Genomic DNA, 16,826 nt, shown 5'->3' with positions numbered 1-16,826 from the left:
CAGCAGCCTAATAAACCTGCTGCTGTTTGTCATGTTAAAGGGATAGTTCACCCAAAAATGAAAATTCTGTCATCATTTACTCACCCTCAAGTTGTTCCAAACCTGTATGAGTTTCTTTGTTCTGCTGAACACAAAAGGAGATATTTTGAAGAATGTTTGTAACCAAGCAGATAGAGCAACCATTGACTACCATAGTAGGGTATGAACTATCCCTTTAATCAAAGAACAAAAGACAAAGAGAAAATCCCTCGCTGCTCATGAATTAATAACTTTTGTAGCATTAATCTGTATTAAGTGTTACAATGACTATTCAGTGTTATTTAACATTTGATCACTTTCATTTCTGTAATATTTCTTACCTGAATACTAGTATTAAGCTCCCTTTTTTTTTGTAAATGTAGTTCATTCAGATAAAGCCTCCCTGTGCTGTGTATAAGCTTTTCTAACAAAATGACCCACATTTTCAAATTATGATATAACAAATTATCTGTATGCCTATATACATATATATTAGGGGTGTAATGGCACACGTATTCGGTCCGAACCGTTTCGGTACAGGGCTTTCGGTTCGGTACACGCGTGAACGGTTTCCGAATGCAATCTTTAACAGTTAACAGCTGGCTTGTTTTAAGCACGGAACACACTTCAATCCTAGTTCCCACACAAACATATTACATATTCAGTCCATTTTATCACGAAATTAAAACGATAAATGCCGTTTTTGACACTCTTTAATGTGGCGTGTCTGATCGTTGTATAGGCGCATCAGTTCAAGCGGCCACGTGATGCACGCGCGTGAACGTGATCATCTGTGGTTATATTCTACATAACCTGTTAGTGCTGTCTTGATTATTTAATATGTTCATGTTTAAATAAACCTGTCATGAAAATGACAGACACTGTGTATAAATGATTATATTTCAACAACGAATTGGAGAAAAAAAACAATTTTATAATTAGATTTAGAAGTTATTGCAAAAACTGCCTTATGTGAAGTTTGTTTGCGTACTATGTTATTTGAGGGTTGATTATTATACCTAAAACTAAATAGCAACTGAATTTAGGCTAATAGTTTGGGCTCTGTTGTTAACCTTTAATATTAATGTGCAAGTAAGGGCTAACTATATAGTTTACAGCAATATCTTCAATAAACTTTGTTATAATTTAATTCATTTAAGGACAGACTAATTTTTTTTCGGTAAACCACTGTTTAATAAAAATAAATAAAAAGCAATTTTGTTAAACTGCTGTACCGAACCGTGACTTAAAAACCGAGGTATGTACCGAACCGTCAGTTTTGTGTACCGTTACACCCCTTATGTATGTATGCATGTAGAATTTCGATATTATGTATTATAGAATTTCGATATTTTTCATCATATTGAAGTTGGAAATTCCAGTATCGTGACACTACAATGTAGCAACACTGGCCTGAGCCATAAACAAAATTAAAGACTGATGAGCGCTTGTGATTCCTTTATCTCTAGTTTTAAGAGTACAACATTTTTTTTCTGATCATACATAAGAAGAGAAATAGCACTGACATTGGACAAAGGTAAAACTTTCTAAGGCACGTCAACCACCTGTGTTCAAGCTTTTTAAAAAATGAAGTATACTTTGGGCTTAACTATCTGTCTCACTTCTTAAAAGAATTGATGTACTTGAAGACTAGATACTGATGGATCACTAATAAACAAGCTGTTTTATTTCACTCTCAGGAGGTTTACAGGATACCAAAGAAGAGCCAGGTTGAAAAAGAGCCAAATGGTAGGTCAAGAACGCATCATACTCCTAACCAGTTTAATTTGAACCATTTCATGCGTTTTTGTAATGACCTCTGATCCATTGTCTCCTCTAACAGATCGCAGTCGTGATCGGGAAGCCCTGATGACCCCTCGCACTCCTTCGAGCAGTCGAGAGAGAGAGCGAGAAAGAGAGAAGGAGCGTGATCGTGATCGGGATCGTGATCGAGACCGGGACAGAGATTGGGAACGGGAACGGGACTGGGACCGGGATCGGGAACGGGAGAGGGATGGAGAGAGATCGTCCCTTCGCAGTGCAGATAGGAAAAGACGGCGAGGCTCCACCTCCCCTCTTCCGCACTCAGCCTATGAGAGGGGCCGCAGAAACGATGACCGGTAAGATTTACGGCACATTTAGGCCTGTCACACAAATTTTGCTGGACGATAAATTGGCCAAGAAATTATTGCGATAAACGATAATATTGTCATTCTGAGAACATTTTGATCTAAAATAATGATAATGGCATAATAATGCAGGTACACCTTTTCAAAGATCAATAAACTTTTGTTTCTAAAGAATATTTAACACTGAAAACGGAAATATTTTAAATATCAACAATAAATTAACAAAACAACCAAAAACAATTAAAGCAATGGACTCTCAGTCTGTTAACAAAAAATGCACTTGAATAAATACCAAAAAAACTATAAATAAAATGGATGAAAACGGCAACGGATGATTGTGTTTAAGGTGCATATTAGGGGTGGCACGGTTCACAAAACCCACGGTTCGTATCACAGTCTTAGGGTCACGGTTTTCGGTTGGTACTTGTTGTTTTTTCTTTTAATCGTTAACACTCCAGAAATGTACTTAAGCATATGATATTTAGCTTAATTATCCACAATTTAGGATACAGTATTAAAAAACATTTTTATATCATGTAATCATGCACAAACTGAATTTGACTTGACTTTAAGCACATTATTGGGACCATCTCTGAGGAAAGCTAGGTGAGATTTTGATACAGCAAGAGAGAAGACATTGATGACATGCTTTTCATTTATTTGGCAAAAAAATGAGAATATGTATTGCTATCTCTACAGGAACTTGTGTGCCTTTTTAGATCACAAAGATTAAGCTGAAGAATGAACTTGCATTTATCAAACTGGCAACTTCAGTGTAGCTTTAAGCCTTGTTTAAACTCGACGTGTCTGCGCGAGGCAAAAATGACGTCAACGCGGAGTGGGCGGTAGTGTGCGAGACCCCATTTCGCTTGGCGGTGTGCACGTCAAATTTTGTAACTTTGCGCGAGGCTCCGCAACCAAAGAAGCACGAGTTCCAGGCGAATCTGGCCGAGCATGAAGTCTCATCACACAGACACAATCTGCGCAACATGGACGAGGCGTGCATGCAGTCAGCCAGAGAGAGAGAGAGAGAGAGAGAGAGAGAGATAGAGAGAGACGAGGAAAACAAACAAGCATGCAAATGGTAATTATCACGGCCGGAAAAATTATTGAGCTAATTTTTTAATAATGTAATCTAATTAATTAATTAATTGACTATCGCGACAGGCCTAGGCACAATGAAACAAATGCATACAATTCTGTAATTATTTAATCACCCTCATGTTGTTCCAAACTCATACGAGTTTCATTCTTCCATGGAACACTAGAGAAAGTTTTTGGAACAACATGAAACACGGATTTTCGTTTTTGGACAAACTACTACTTAAAAAGACATGAGAGATGTTCAAAGTCTGGTTAATGGAACCTAGGTCTTCTTGCATTATTTTCTGTAGTTATGAGCAGTCCAACAGCAGCAAGAAGAAACTCCACACCAAAGAGTCTCGTAACAAGCTGTCCACTGAGGAACGGCGAAAGCTCTTTGAGCAGGAAATGGCTCAGAGGGAGGCTCAGAAACAACAACAACAACAACAACAACAGCAGCAACAACAGCAGCAGCAGCAGCAGCAGCAACAACAGCAATTACAGACGCTCGCATTTAACCCACTGGCCTACGCCTCCAGTCCGAGCTTCATGGGCTACCCGCCTGGATACCCTATCCAGACCTATGTGGATCCCACCAATCCCAATGCAGGAAAAGTGCTCTTGCCCACACCTCCTGTTGAGCCTCTTTGTGTCACCCCAACTGCTGGTACCTTCGAACAAACACCTACTCAGCCCATCATATCAGATCTTGGTCTAGCTTCACCCTCTTCTTCCACCACAACCCAGGCCGGTCCTGCCTCCAGCTTGGCACATATCCCTTCCTCTCTGGAGCTTTCCTCTGGCACACAGACTCAGCAGTTTGTCCAGCCTGCTGTGCCAGCACAGGACCCGAGTGTGGCCGTCCTGTCGGTGCCTGCGCAAACAGCCAACGCGCAGGTCCAGAGTCAGCAGGGTTACACCACGCTCTGGGACCCCAACACACAGCAGGCGGTCACAGTGCAGACGCAGCCCACCCAGCAGTATTCTACCACGGCACAGCCTCAGACTGCCATCTACTATCAGGGCCAGCCCTGCCAGACCATCTATAGCATTCCTGCAGGCTACCCGCAAACCAGCACTCCTGTCATACAGGTTGGACATCAATACTTCATTTTTTTATCATTTTCACTGTATTCTCACATGGTGGTCAACTGGTAAAACCTTTTCATTGCAGATATTTAGAGAAATGTAAAATATGATGCATTGCAATTTCATAAAATGATAGCAAATGAGGCATTTTACATGCAAAAACATCTAGGGATGCACAATATATCTGTACAATATTGGTTAATAGCAGATATTACAGATACATTTTTTTATAAATTGCTCTATTTTTACATTTTAGATTAACTTGAATAACATGAATCTCATTTAATAAGTGTTAAAAGTAATCTGTAAAAGCATATCTCAAGATGAAAATAATTTTTTATGCACATTATGTGATGCCTAAATTCTTTTGTAGCATGTAACTCTTTGACGTGTACAATCACACCGTTGTGATTAGAACATTCAGTCCATCACACAGACAGATATAAATTGACAACATGTTTTATTCATATCAGATACACATTGTGTGGGTATTAGTTAACTATAAAACGTACTCTCTTTTACCACTTCACCTACCACTTCACCTGCCACTTACTTTCATGTATTTTGGAAGAAACAGATTAATTGACGTTGCAAATCCGATCCTCCGAATTGCAGTGTAAACTAACATGGCAGCGCACAATGCTCGTTATAAATCTTTATAATGATCATGTCAGCGGATCTATAATCACCTTTTTATTATAGTTTCTAAAATAACGGTCTTCTTAAAAAAGCTCAAGCTGTGGGGTCAGCTAGAATATTTTAAACTTGCATGTGAAAGGGTTAAAGTGATGGATTTTGAGTTTTTAATGTGTCAGCCAGACATTGCACAAATTTGTGCGTTTACATTAAAGTAAAGGCAGTTCTTGGTTCTTGGTTGTTTTTTCTTAATGCATGTTACTGATCTTACTGTGACTGATTCATGCATGTTTCTTTTTATTTATTTATTTTCGACCTTTGAATTTAATCTTGCAGTGGAATGGCAAATTTCTTTCGCTGGATTTCGCCAATTAGTCTACTTAAACTTTCTTACAATTGACTCATTCAGATCTGCCTCCATTTTTGAGTGCAGTGCCCACATTTCAAAATAGAACCGATAAAGAACCAAAAAAACAACCGATAGAACTAAATCCCCATCCTGCATTTTTTCCGTTTTCAATAATTTGTTTTACCTGGATATACGCCACAATATGGAAGAAAAGATCGGTCTCCACTTTTGTTTCATTGCGACTTTGGAAACATGTTGGTTTTGAACCACAAACTGTTTTATGTTAGTGGCTGGAGACTGGTTAATATCCTTACAGGGAGTGTAAAGGTTCTCAAAACACCTTTGTTTGGCTAGACTGAAATAAAGTAGATTGGAACTGACTCTATTTAAAGTCTGCATGAAATGGAATTTGCAACCATTTTTTCTTCCCCATTGAGACGTATATCTGAGTGAAACGGCTTCTCGAATGAGAAAAAAAATTATGGGCAGGACTTGATTTTGTACATCGGGAAATGATTATGCATGGGACCAGTGCTATAAGCTAGATCTCATGCAATATCTATACCCAATGACAGCTCGGGGCATAACCTCTTCATGTACTCAGTGTGGTGGTGTTTTTCTTCTTTTTGAAAACATAATCTTAACAAGTAGTATGTAATGGCAGCTGCTCAGCTTTACTCTTATTTGTGGTTGTGTACAGACATACACTGAGCCAGCTGCCAACTACCTGCATGGGCAGCAGGTGTACACGGGTCATCAACAGGGCGTGGTAGTGCAGCAGGGAGGCACAGTCACCACCATTGTCACCTCTCAGACAGTTCAACAGGTATGCAAGTCACGCCTTTCACCAGATGAGGGTGCTGTTACACTTTCTAGCTATGTTTCTTTTTTTTTGTCTTTTTTTTTTCTTTTCATAAAGACATAGAAGGACTTGGACTAGGAATTTCAAGTCATTTTGTAGATTAGACAAACAATAATAATAATAAAAAATCTATACATATTTTTTAAAAGTGTTCCCCAACATGCATTAAACAAATAAGATGATTACTCATAATATGATTACTCATGAACAAACCTAGTAGAGAGACAGGAACTTGAATTATTAGTCTTTTGAATTAAAACAAGCTGTAATGCTGGTTGCATTAATATGTAAATGTAATGCAGGCTAATACACCAATCAGGCATAACATTGTGTTGGTCCCCCATTTGCTGCTCTGACCCATGAAGAAAACGTGATTCATCAGACCAGGTCACCTTCTTCCATTGCTCCGTGGTCCAGTTCTGATGCTCACATGCCCAATGTTGGCGCTTTTGGTGGTGGACAGGGGTCAGCAGGGGCACTCTGACTGGTCTGCGGCTATGCAGCCCCAAATGCAACAAACTTTATTCTGACACTTTTCTATCAGAACCGGCATTAACTTCTTGAGCAATTTGAGCTACAGTAGCTCGTCTGTTTGATCGGACCACATGGGCCAGCCTTTGCTCCCCACGTACATCAATGAGACATAACCCTGTCGCCGGTTCACCACTGTTACTTCCTTGGACCACTTTTGATAGATACTGACCACTGCAGACCGGGAACATCCCACAAGAGCTGCAGTTTTGGAGATGCTTTGACCCAGTTGTCTAGCCATCACAATTAGTCAAATCCTTACACTCCCATTTTTGGGGACAAAATGTTCACTTGGTGTCTAATATGTCCCACCCACCAACAGGTGCTGTGATGAAGAGATAATCAGTGTTATTTACGGTCATAATGCTATGCCTAATTGGTGTATATATATGCTATATGGTCACACCGCCTACACTGTACTATCAAGTTCCAGCTAGATGGGTTGTACCAGCAATTAGTATTTTATAGACAACAGGGTTCCAGGAATCTCAACATTCTGACTAACCTCCCCTGAACTGTGATTCACCACAGGAAATGATCGTACCCAACAGCATCATTGACCTGCCGCCTCCTTCCCCTCCCAAACCTAAAACCATCATCCTGCCTCCCAGCTGGAAAGTGGCGCGAGACCCAGAGGGCAGAATTTATTACTACCACATCATCACCAGGTATGGTTCTTATTAAACAAGCAGTCTGTATATCATTAAAACTTCAAGAGTCAAACCTCCTTTTATTCAATTAAGCTTGACGACTTCAGCATGGATTGATCTAATGAGTTACGACATCACCGATGTCTTCCATTGTCTTATTTTAATTGCTTCATGTGCTTTCTCTCTTTCAGGCAAACACAGTGGGATCCTCCCAGTTGGGATGGGACTACAGAGGAAGCCAGCTTAGAACATGAGGCTGAGATGGACCTCGGGACGCCCACATACGATGAAAATCCTTCAAAGGTATTAAACAATTCCTCACGCTTGGAAAAAAAAATTCACAAGATTTATCCCTTTAATCAGCCTTGAGTTAGAAATATGGTAAATGTTCTTCTTTAATAACACACGGCCAACCCAGACCATTTACTAAAATACAGGTAATTCAAAAATCGTTACAGTGTTGACGTCACCACCATAAATACATTAACGGATGCCTGTCCACGGTTACACATTAGATCAGCAAATTTGTGGGATATTTGTTACTCATTTCACATGCAAAGGAGTTGATACCAGCGATCTGTAGCATTTAGATGTCTTAAAGGTACATTAACAAAAAGCGTGTTTATAGATATGGTAGGCAATGTTATTCATTAACTCTTTTTGTTTTTCTGGTTGAAACTCTCTTAAAATTCTGGAAGCAATCAATAATATAAGTGGTCTTAATATTATGCACATACACTATATTTCCAAAAGTATTGGGACACCCCTCCAAATCAAAACGCTGCTACTGGCAGTGGAGACGTGTTCTCTGGAGTGACCAATCACACTTCTCTGTCTGGCAATCCGATGGATGAGTCTGGGTTTGGCGGTTGCCAGGAGAACGGTACTTGCTTGACTGCATTATGCAAGTGTAAAGTTTGGTGGATGGGGATTACGGTTTGGGGTTGTTTTCCAAGGGTTGGGCTTGGCCCTTTAGTTCTAATGAAAGGAACTCTTAATGCTTCAGCATACCAAGACATTTTGGAGAATTTCATGCTCCCAACTTTGTGGGAACAGTTTGAGGATTGCACCTTCCTGTTCCAACATGCGCACCAGTGACCTCACAAATGCGCTTCTAGAAGAATGGTGAAACATTCCCATAAATGCACTCATAAACCTTTTGGAAATCCTTCCCAGAAGAGTTGAAGCTGTTATGGCCGCAAAGGGTGGGCCAACTCCATATTAAACCCTACGGATTAAGAATGGGACGTCCCAAAACTTTTGGCAACATGGTGTATATCTTTTGTGGAAGTCTTGGGACCAACATTTTTTATTCTAATCATTGCTAATCATTACACAGACTGGCTGTATTTACATAATGTCCATCTTGGTATGGTAACATTGACCAAGACGTGCATTCAGAAAGTTTTGGTACCAAATTAATAATAATTTGTTACATTTATATTGCGCTTTACTGGGTACTCAAAGCGTTTTACACGGAAGGGGGGAATCTCCTCAACCACCACCAGTGTGCAGCAGCCACCTGGATGATGCGACGGCAGTCATATTGCACCAGAACGGCCACCACACACCAGCTTATTAGTGGAGAGGAGACGATGAAGCCAATCAGGATAGGGGCATGATTAGGAGGCCATGATGGACAGGGAACAATGGGCAAATTTGGGTTACACCCCTACTCTTTTTCCGAAGGACATCCTGGGATTTTTAATGACCACAGAGAGTCAGGACCTCGGTTTAACGTCTCACCTGAAGGACGGTGCTTATTGACAGTTTAGTGTCCCCATCACTATACTGGGGTGTTAGGACCCACACAGACCACAGGGTGAGCACCCCCTGCTGGCCTCACTAACACCTCTACCAGCAGAAACCTAGTTTTCCTAGGAGGTCTCCCATCCAGGTACTGACCAGGCTCAGCCCTGCTTAGCTTCAGTGGGAAACCAGTCTTGGGCTACAGGGTGATATGGCTGCTGCTTGAGACCCAATAATAATACAGGTGGTGTTTTTAATTTTTTTTATTATTAATTTATATTTCATTGATTTAGTATCGACTTAGAACTTAAGTACTTAAAAAAAAATCCCTACTCTAGTGTTTGCTTAAATACATACATGTTGGGCCTAAGACTGTCTCAGCCTCTCTGGATAATTCAAGATGTTGTTCCAGCCATCAAGGATGGAATGGTTTGCAGCTGGGGCTCATCCAAATAGAGAAAAGCTATTTGGATTTTTGAAGAAAACACTTAGACCACTTAGACCACAGCATTTAAGACATTATCTGATGCAAATAAACAAGAGGTATAACCGGGCCAAACTGAATTAAAACAGTCAAAAACATGTTACAGTAAACATTGTTTTAAAGTCCTCTCAAAGGTCACAACCATCTTGATCTGTCGTTCACTAAAGTCTTCTATTTCTTTCTTTTTTCTCTCACTCTCTCTCTCCCTCTCTCCCTCCCTCCCTCTCAGGCTTTTGCTGGTGTTTTCTCTGGCTCTCTTTGATGCTAATCAAAGCCAGCTGTTGAAACTGCATTCATTTATGTGTGGTTTCTCGTTTGGGAGTCGAGCTTTGCAGAATCTCTTTTGTCTTTTCAGCAATCGCCCTTTCATTTTAGACTTCAAAATATCGTAGCTATTAAACTTTTAACAGATATCGTTACAGATATTGTCTGTTGTCAGTATGTCAGCATTGTGTCTGATGTGAACTGATTTGCCCTTTGGATCTCTTTTTGGGACAATGAATTGACAGTCTTGGCATTGATTTTTGTCTCATTTATGTCATATCGCCTACCAAAGGGGACTCTGGGAGTTGCAGTGTTTAATGTTGCTTGTTGCAGAATTTAGTCTCCCAAATATGTTTTGGAAAAGAATGACATCTCAATGTCAAACAAACCGTCAGTGTTTATGTTCCAAATAAATTGTCAGAATTCACAGTATATCTTTTCACGTGTTTGTTTTTTGTTTGACCACAGTTCTCCACAAAGACCGCAGAGGCAGACACGTCCAGTGAGCTGGCCAAAAAAAGCAAAGAAGTCTTCCGCAAGGAGGTGAGCTTTAGATTCTCCTGGGTTTTTTACCAAATTTATTTATTATAGCGGTAGCTCATGTGTGTCCATCTCGTCTAACCTTTCAATTTCAGATGTCACAGTTTATTGTGCAATGCCTTAATCCGTACCGCAAGCCAGACTGCAAGCTGGGCCGTATCATTAACACAGAGGATTTCAAACATCTTGCTAGAAAGGTAAAGTGTGTTCCTGTACGCTTTAAAAAAAACAAAAAAAAAAAACAGACAAATAACATTTTAAAGCATATACATCCATACACATGCATAGACCTCTTTGGCTTGCACCGTTTTTGGCTTGTCTTTTTAAAACTGAAACAGATGTAGTGTTTACTCTTTTCTTCCGTATTGTGACATGCTTCAGTGTGAAATGGATTATTGAAAAAACAAAAAATGGTTAAATACATCAGTTGTTGATTTGGATGGAGGCAGATCTGAAATCAAGCTTGTAGCTGATTGTAATAAAAGAATGGGTAAAGCGAATGATTGGAGAAGTCTGGCATATGTCACTGTAAGGTGCAGTTAAGACATTTTGATTAAAAATTACACAGTCCATTTTTTTTAAATAAATGAAACATTTATTACATGTATAAATTAAACAGGAAACCTATCTAACAGTGTAATTATTCACAGTGTCCTTTTTCAGCCAACCTACTGACTAATTGCTTTTGAAAATATGTAGTTTTTCACTCCTTTATGCTGCGTTCACATCGAACACGAATAGAGCGTCTGGCGTGGGTGATTTCCATGTTAAGTCAATGGAAAGGCGCATTGACGCGTCCGGAGGTCCTGCGGCGCTATAGACGCGTTTCGCGCGGCGGGATTCCGCCTCATTCGCGCGTCCAATTCGCGTGAACTGGACGCGCGAATGAGGTGAATGAATTGGGCGCGAATTGAGCGTCTTGCGTGATACGCGCGTTACACGCGAGTGGTGCTTTTTGTGCATTCACGCGTTTGAAGCGAATTCGCGTATGACGCCCTAGTTAAAAAATTTAAACTTTGGCGTCAATTCGCGCCGCGTTAACCAATCAGGAGCCTGCTCGCTGCTGTCACGTGGTGAAGTGACGTGATGAGAAACCCTGCATAATTAAAAAATACTACTGTGTCACAAAATGAGGTTTTAAGACTTTTTCAGGTGAGAATGTAGTTGTTTAAAGCTCAAATCTGTGGTTTATTTATAAAGAGAGCGCCTATTTTTTTTTTTTTAATTGTCTTGCGTATTTGGAGTTGTGAGATCCAGGCGATTACCTAGGACTCAGCGCTCATTAACCCCAGCGAGAGCAACCTTTCCTCGGTGGCTCTGATGTCCTGTAGTCGTTTGTCTTGTGTGGATCTAACGGGCGATCTTTGCTCTCATGAATCTATCATTTGTTGTCTGACAAATCGTTTTGACTGAGGGCAAAGAGAAGGTTCTATTTTTTTAAGGATATTTAAATATACATGCATTGAAGATAATGTAGGAGTTGCCTGGACTACATTTGTGTGGCTATTAATGCTTAATATATATTTTTAATGAAAAGGAAAAGAGGCAGAGTGGTATTTTATGATATATTTCTCCTGGAGCGCCTTGAACGCGCGTCTATTTCGCTTCAAACGCTCAATTTATATGCGTGTACAATTCGCTGTAGACGCGCAAATGGATTAAAAATGTTTAAGCGTCCAACAAGACGTGGTAGACGCGATTTTTACGCTCTATTCGCGTTTGGTGTGAACGCAGCATTAAAGGGATACTTCACCCAAAAATTTAAATTGTTATCATATACTTACCCTCACAACATCCCAGATTTTTTTTTAACTCTTTATTCAGATGAACAAAAAAACGAGTCCTTATAATGTGAGGTCATATATCCCTCACAGTTGATATGACCCCAGTTAATGAAACCATGTCTTTTGAAGCAAAACTATAGCGGTGTGTGAGGAAAAATTCAACTTTTTAAGCTATGAACCACCACTTACGACCAACTGTCATGCGTGCATTCATGTGACTGAAACGTCACCATGTTATGAAGCATGATGTAAGCATGTTGTGAAACTGGCAAGATGTAGATGTCTTCTCGGGTCCAAACATCTGTACAAGAAATCACTTCTTACCGGAACCCAGCATGCTTAAGGATTTTAAAAAAGAAAAACCCAACCCAAGACAGACCCTATAACATCAGATCCCAAGTCAACTTAACTGATGGCATTTTTTTCTGGGCAGGCAATAATATAAAGTAGATGGCTTGACAAAATTTAAATCGATAGCTAGGGCTGGGCGATAAATCGATTTTATCGATTAACTCGAATGTGTAGTTTACGTCGACTTGTTTGAATGAAAATCGGTTCTCTTGTATATCCGCCGATGCTCTCCTCTGGGCTCCCGTAGTTTCGAATGAGCTCAGCCCTCCCCCTGTATGTTTGCCATAGAGATACACAAACAACAAAGACAGTGTCATCTTACAACATACAGTGTCATTCGTTTGAAGTCTGAACGAAAAGGCGCTACTCGTTTGAGCTTCGCTGCGTGGACCGTTTATCAGCGTGACCTCACACACGGGCCGATCTCGTGACACCGATACACAGCGCTAGGAGATCCAGTGAGAAAGTTTAAATTCACCACAGGATTAAAGGGATGGTTCACCCTGAGATGAAAATAAAGCCATCTTTTACTCGCCCTGCTGTTGTGCTAATGCCCTTTGTCCTTCTATCCTTTTCGGACCTCAAAAGCAGAACATTTTTAAATAGTCCTGCACGCGCTCCTTCCTATAATGGCAGTGGATAGCGACCAGGCTAAAACATTACAAAAAATATACAAAACTATCACACAATGATACAGTGAGATGCACGCCATATATGGAAAGTGTTCAGGAGGCACACTATAAGGATTTCCGAGAAAGAAACTGTATTATTCTGTCAAAACACTGAGCTCGGCCATTACTCTGAGCATGCTACAGTGAGAGTTCGAGCCCTTAGCAGGCGCTGGCACTCATGCATGCTTACTATAACTCGCACTGTTGTCATGGTACCCAGGATAAGCACACACGCACAAGAAATGAAGCTCAATAGAAACAAACACGACTCTTGTCTTTTCTATAAGGTAAATAAGAAATAATACAATAATACTAATAATAAAACCTCCCGAAGTGAATATTGTGTACCGGTTGTCATGACAACATTGCGATGGGCTGCGAGTCTGTGCTGACGACCTGGACGCACTCTCACAGGAGCGCGCTCAGAGTAACGGCCGAGCTCAGTGTTTTGACTGAATAATACGGTTTCTTTCTCGCAAAACCTTATAGTGTGCCTCCTGAACACTTTCCATATATAGCGCACATATCATTGCGTCATACGTTTGTATATTTTTTTATAATGTTTTTGCCTGGTCGCTATCCACTGCCATTTTAGGAAGGAGCGCGTACAGGACTATTTTAAAATGTTCTGCTTTTGAGGTCCGAAAAGGATAGAAGGCATTAGAACAACAGCAGGCTAAGTAAAAGATGGCTTTATTTTCATTTCAGGGTGAAACATCCCTTTAACAACATCGCTACTGCGAGATCTAGTGGAAGCATTCGGCGCAGAATTCTCTGTTATAAACCACAGATATCAGATCAAACAGAGCTGACGTGTAGACCAGAAGAAACCATTGAGCCATGAATGAAGTTCAGGGGTTTCAGTCCACAAATATACATTCACCATGGATTTAATGTAGTAACACCACATGGTATTGTGGAAGAAATAGTTGAATGTTTTTTTTAGTTTTTTTTTATAGTGTCATTATTCATCTCAGGGTTCGTACAACCTTATGAGATTGAAATTCAAGCATTTTCAAGGGTTCCAGCACTTCAAAGCTCTAAATGTTATCCAATTTTAATGTTATTTTTAATGTGATGATTTGTAAAACTAAAAGTTTAAAGGTGTAGACCACTTTGTGGCAAACAAGCACTATTATTTTTAAAAGATGTGAAATTACCACTATAACCATTAGATGGCAGCAGAGGAGCACTTATTGACCTTTTAGCCATTTCCACTCCCTAATATATGGACAAAAGTAGGAAGTCACAAAGTCTAATGAAAAACAAAAATGTTACAAAACAAAAATTTTAAGTAGGAGGGGAAAAAAATCGTGGATTTGTTTTTGGCCATATCGCCCAGCCCTATCGATAGCCTAATAAATCATGGATTTGCTAGTGTGACTGCAGCGCTATTTACCTCATCTCTGGCGAACCGCTTTTGCACGCAAAAGAAAAATCCTGCATGAAGATGCAGTGACCTGTGGCGTTTCCTGATGGATCTTGCTGTGTGTGTGTGTGTGTGTGTGTGTGTGTGTACATGTTTTTCTAGCCTGGTGGGGACTTCAACCTGACTGTAGACAGACTCATGGGGACTCGTGTCACCGTGGGGACCTAAATTGAGGTCCCCACGGGCACAAAAGCTTATAAATCATTCAGAATGAGTTTTTATGAAAATGTAAAAATGCAGAATGTCTCCTGTGAGGGTTAGGTTTAGGGGCAGGGGCAGTGTAAGGGGATAGAAAATACGGTTTGTACAGTATAAAAACCATTACGCCTATGGTGAGTCCCCAGAAGGATAGCGCACCAGTGTGTGTGTGTGTGTGTGTGTGTGTGTGTGTGTGTGTGTGTGTGTGTGTGTGTGTGTGTGTGTGTGTGTGTGTGTGTGTGTGTGTGTGTGTGTGTGTGTGTGTGTGTGTGTGTGTGTGTGTGTGTGTGTGTGTGTGTGTGTGTGTGTGTGTGTGTGTGTGTGTGTGTGTGTGTGTGTGTGTGTGTGTGTGTGTGTGTGTGTGTGTGTGTGTGTGTGTGTGTGTGTCTCTGTGTGTCTGTGTGTCTGTGTGTGAGAGAGAGAGGTTGGCATAGTTTAAAAGAATTCAGGTCTTCTCGGGTCCACTCGGTAAAAGCACATTTACTTGAAACTGACACGGATCAGGTCTGATATCAGTGGCCTCGGGTAGAGGCAGCGGTGAGGCTACACTAAGATTGACGGCTGGTCCACCCAATCAAAAAATACTTTATTTTGTGAGAAAGGAGCAAAATCATGCATACATGACCATAATAATCGCTCAAAAGCATGAATTCAGAGGATGGCACTTTGCAGGGTGTATGTGGTCAAGCATGAAAAACAAAAGACGCATGTAAATTCTGAACTGATTTTATATGGCCTAGTAAACGCGCAGAGAGCAGTTCCTTTATAATCAATGAAGCGGTCTACATTGCAGAATTAATCTTATTTACATAATCTCTACATTTTATGACAAGAGGATTTGTAAGTGTGCAGATCTTTGAGCTGTGAGTGAATTCTAACTTGATTGGCCAATGCGTTGAAGAAATCAACAGAAAAGCCTGTGATTGGCTACATTGCTAAAAGGATTAGTTCACTTTTAAATGAACTTTTGCTGATAATTTACTCACCCCCATGTCATCCAAGATGTCCATGTCTTTCTTTCTGCAGTCGAAAAGAAATGAAGGTTTTGGATGAAAACAGTCCAGGGGTTTCCTCCATATAATGGACTTCAGTGGGTTCCAAACGGTTCAAGGTCCAAATGACAGTCCGGCAAGTAAGGTCAATTTTATTGTGGTCATAGATGTATACGTAGATGCCTCATTAGCGACTGCACGGATCAGTAGAATGAGGCATCTACTATAAATATATCTATGACCACGATCAAATTTGACCTTACTTGCCGGAAGTTATGGCGGAGCTCAGAGACGATCGCGTTTCTCCTGTTAAGAGGTAAAATAATAGCATAAATACTGCTCGGTTTCTCGCAGAAACTGATCGTTTCGCTAGATGAGACCCTTATTCATCGTCTGGTATCGTTTAAAGCCCTTTGAAGCTGCATTGAAACTGTCATTTGGACCTTGAACCGTTTGGAACCCATTGAAGTCCATTATATGGACGAAACCCCTGGACTGTTTTCATCCAAAACCTTCATTTCTTTTCGACTGCAGAAAGAAAGACATGGACATCTTGGATGACATGGGGGGGGGGGGTGAGTAAATGATCAGCAAAAGTTTATTTAAAAGTGAACTAATCCTTTAACGCTGCAAAAACACATTGTAAATAGAAACTTTGACGTTCTTCATAGCGCAAACACCGATACGCACTGAATTGTTTGTCAAATCGCCAATATGCCATGCTGTTATTAAGAAGAAACTGATATTAGACCAGCAGTTATGAGCAGCTTTTCCCTTTTAAAAACAATCAAGAGCAGCAGCAGGTAGAGATTTGAGTGAGAACTCCACGCTAGCCTCAAGTCTATGGCCAGGGGAAGGATAAGCCTATGTCTCGCTCTGCCTATGATTATTTTTTATTTATATATTTTTGAGGGATCTGACTAGTTGCACTATATGGACTCGCAAGAAATTGATCATTTTTGTTCAAATATCTGAAAAAAGTCAGTCATATACATTTGGGATGGCATGAGGGTGAGC

The 16,826-nt window shown here is 40.4% G+C and overlaps 1 protein-coding gene across 1 annotated transcript in view; it reads left to right on the top strand.

Moving 5' to 3' along the window:
• setd2 (SET domain containing 2, histone lysine methyltransferase) overlaps window positions 1-16,826 on the top strand; it is a 35,724-nt gene that overhangs the window by 17,306 nt on the left and 1,592 nt on the right. The window contains exons 14-21 of the mRNA XM_079836713.1: window positions 1,719-1,767; window positions 1,862-2,138; window positions 3,542-4,322; window positions 6,005-6,130; window positions 7,229-7,365; window positions 7,539-7,650; window positions 10,313-10,387; window positions 10,480-10,581. Of these exons, the coding sequence (XP_079692839.1) occupies window positions 1,719-1,767; window positions 1,862-2,138; window positions 3,542-4,322; window positions 6,005-6,130; window positions 7,229-7,365; window positions 7,539-7,650; window positions 10,313-10,387; window positions 10,480-10,581 (1,659 nt within the window). The remainder of the gene's footprint in view (window positions 1-1,718; window positions 1,768-1,861; window positions 2,139-3,541; window positions 4,323-6,004; window positions 6,131-7,228; window positions 7,366-7,538; window positions 7,651-10,312; window positions 10,388-10,479; window positions 10,582-16,826) is intronic.

Source organism: Gobio gobio (genome assembly GCF_949357685.1).
Source record: "Gobio gobio genome assembly, chromosome: 15".
NCBI lineage: Eukaryota > Metazoa > Chordata > Actinopteri > Cypriniformes > Gobionidae > Gobio > Gobio gobio.
Note: the sequence above shows the minus strand (reverse complement) of the source record. Positions and strands in the feature narration are given on the sequence as shown.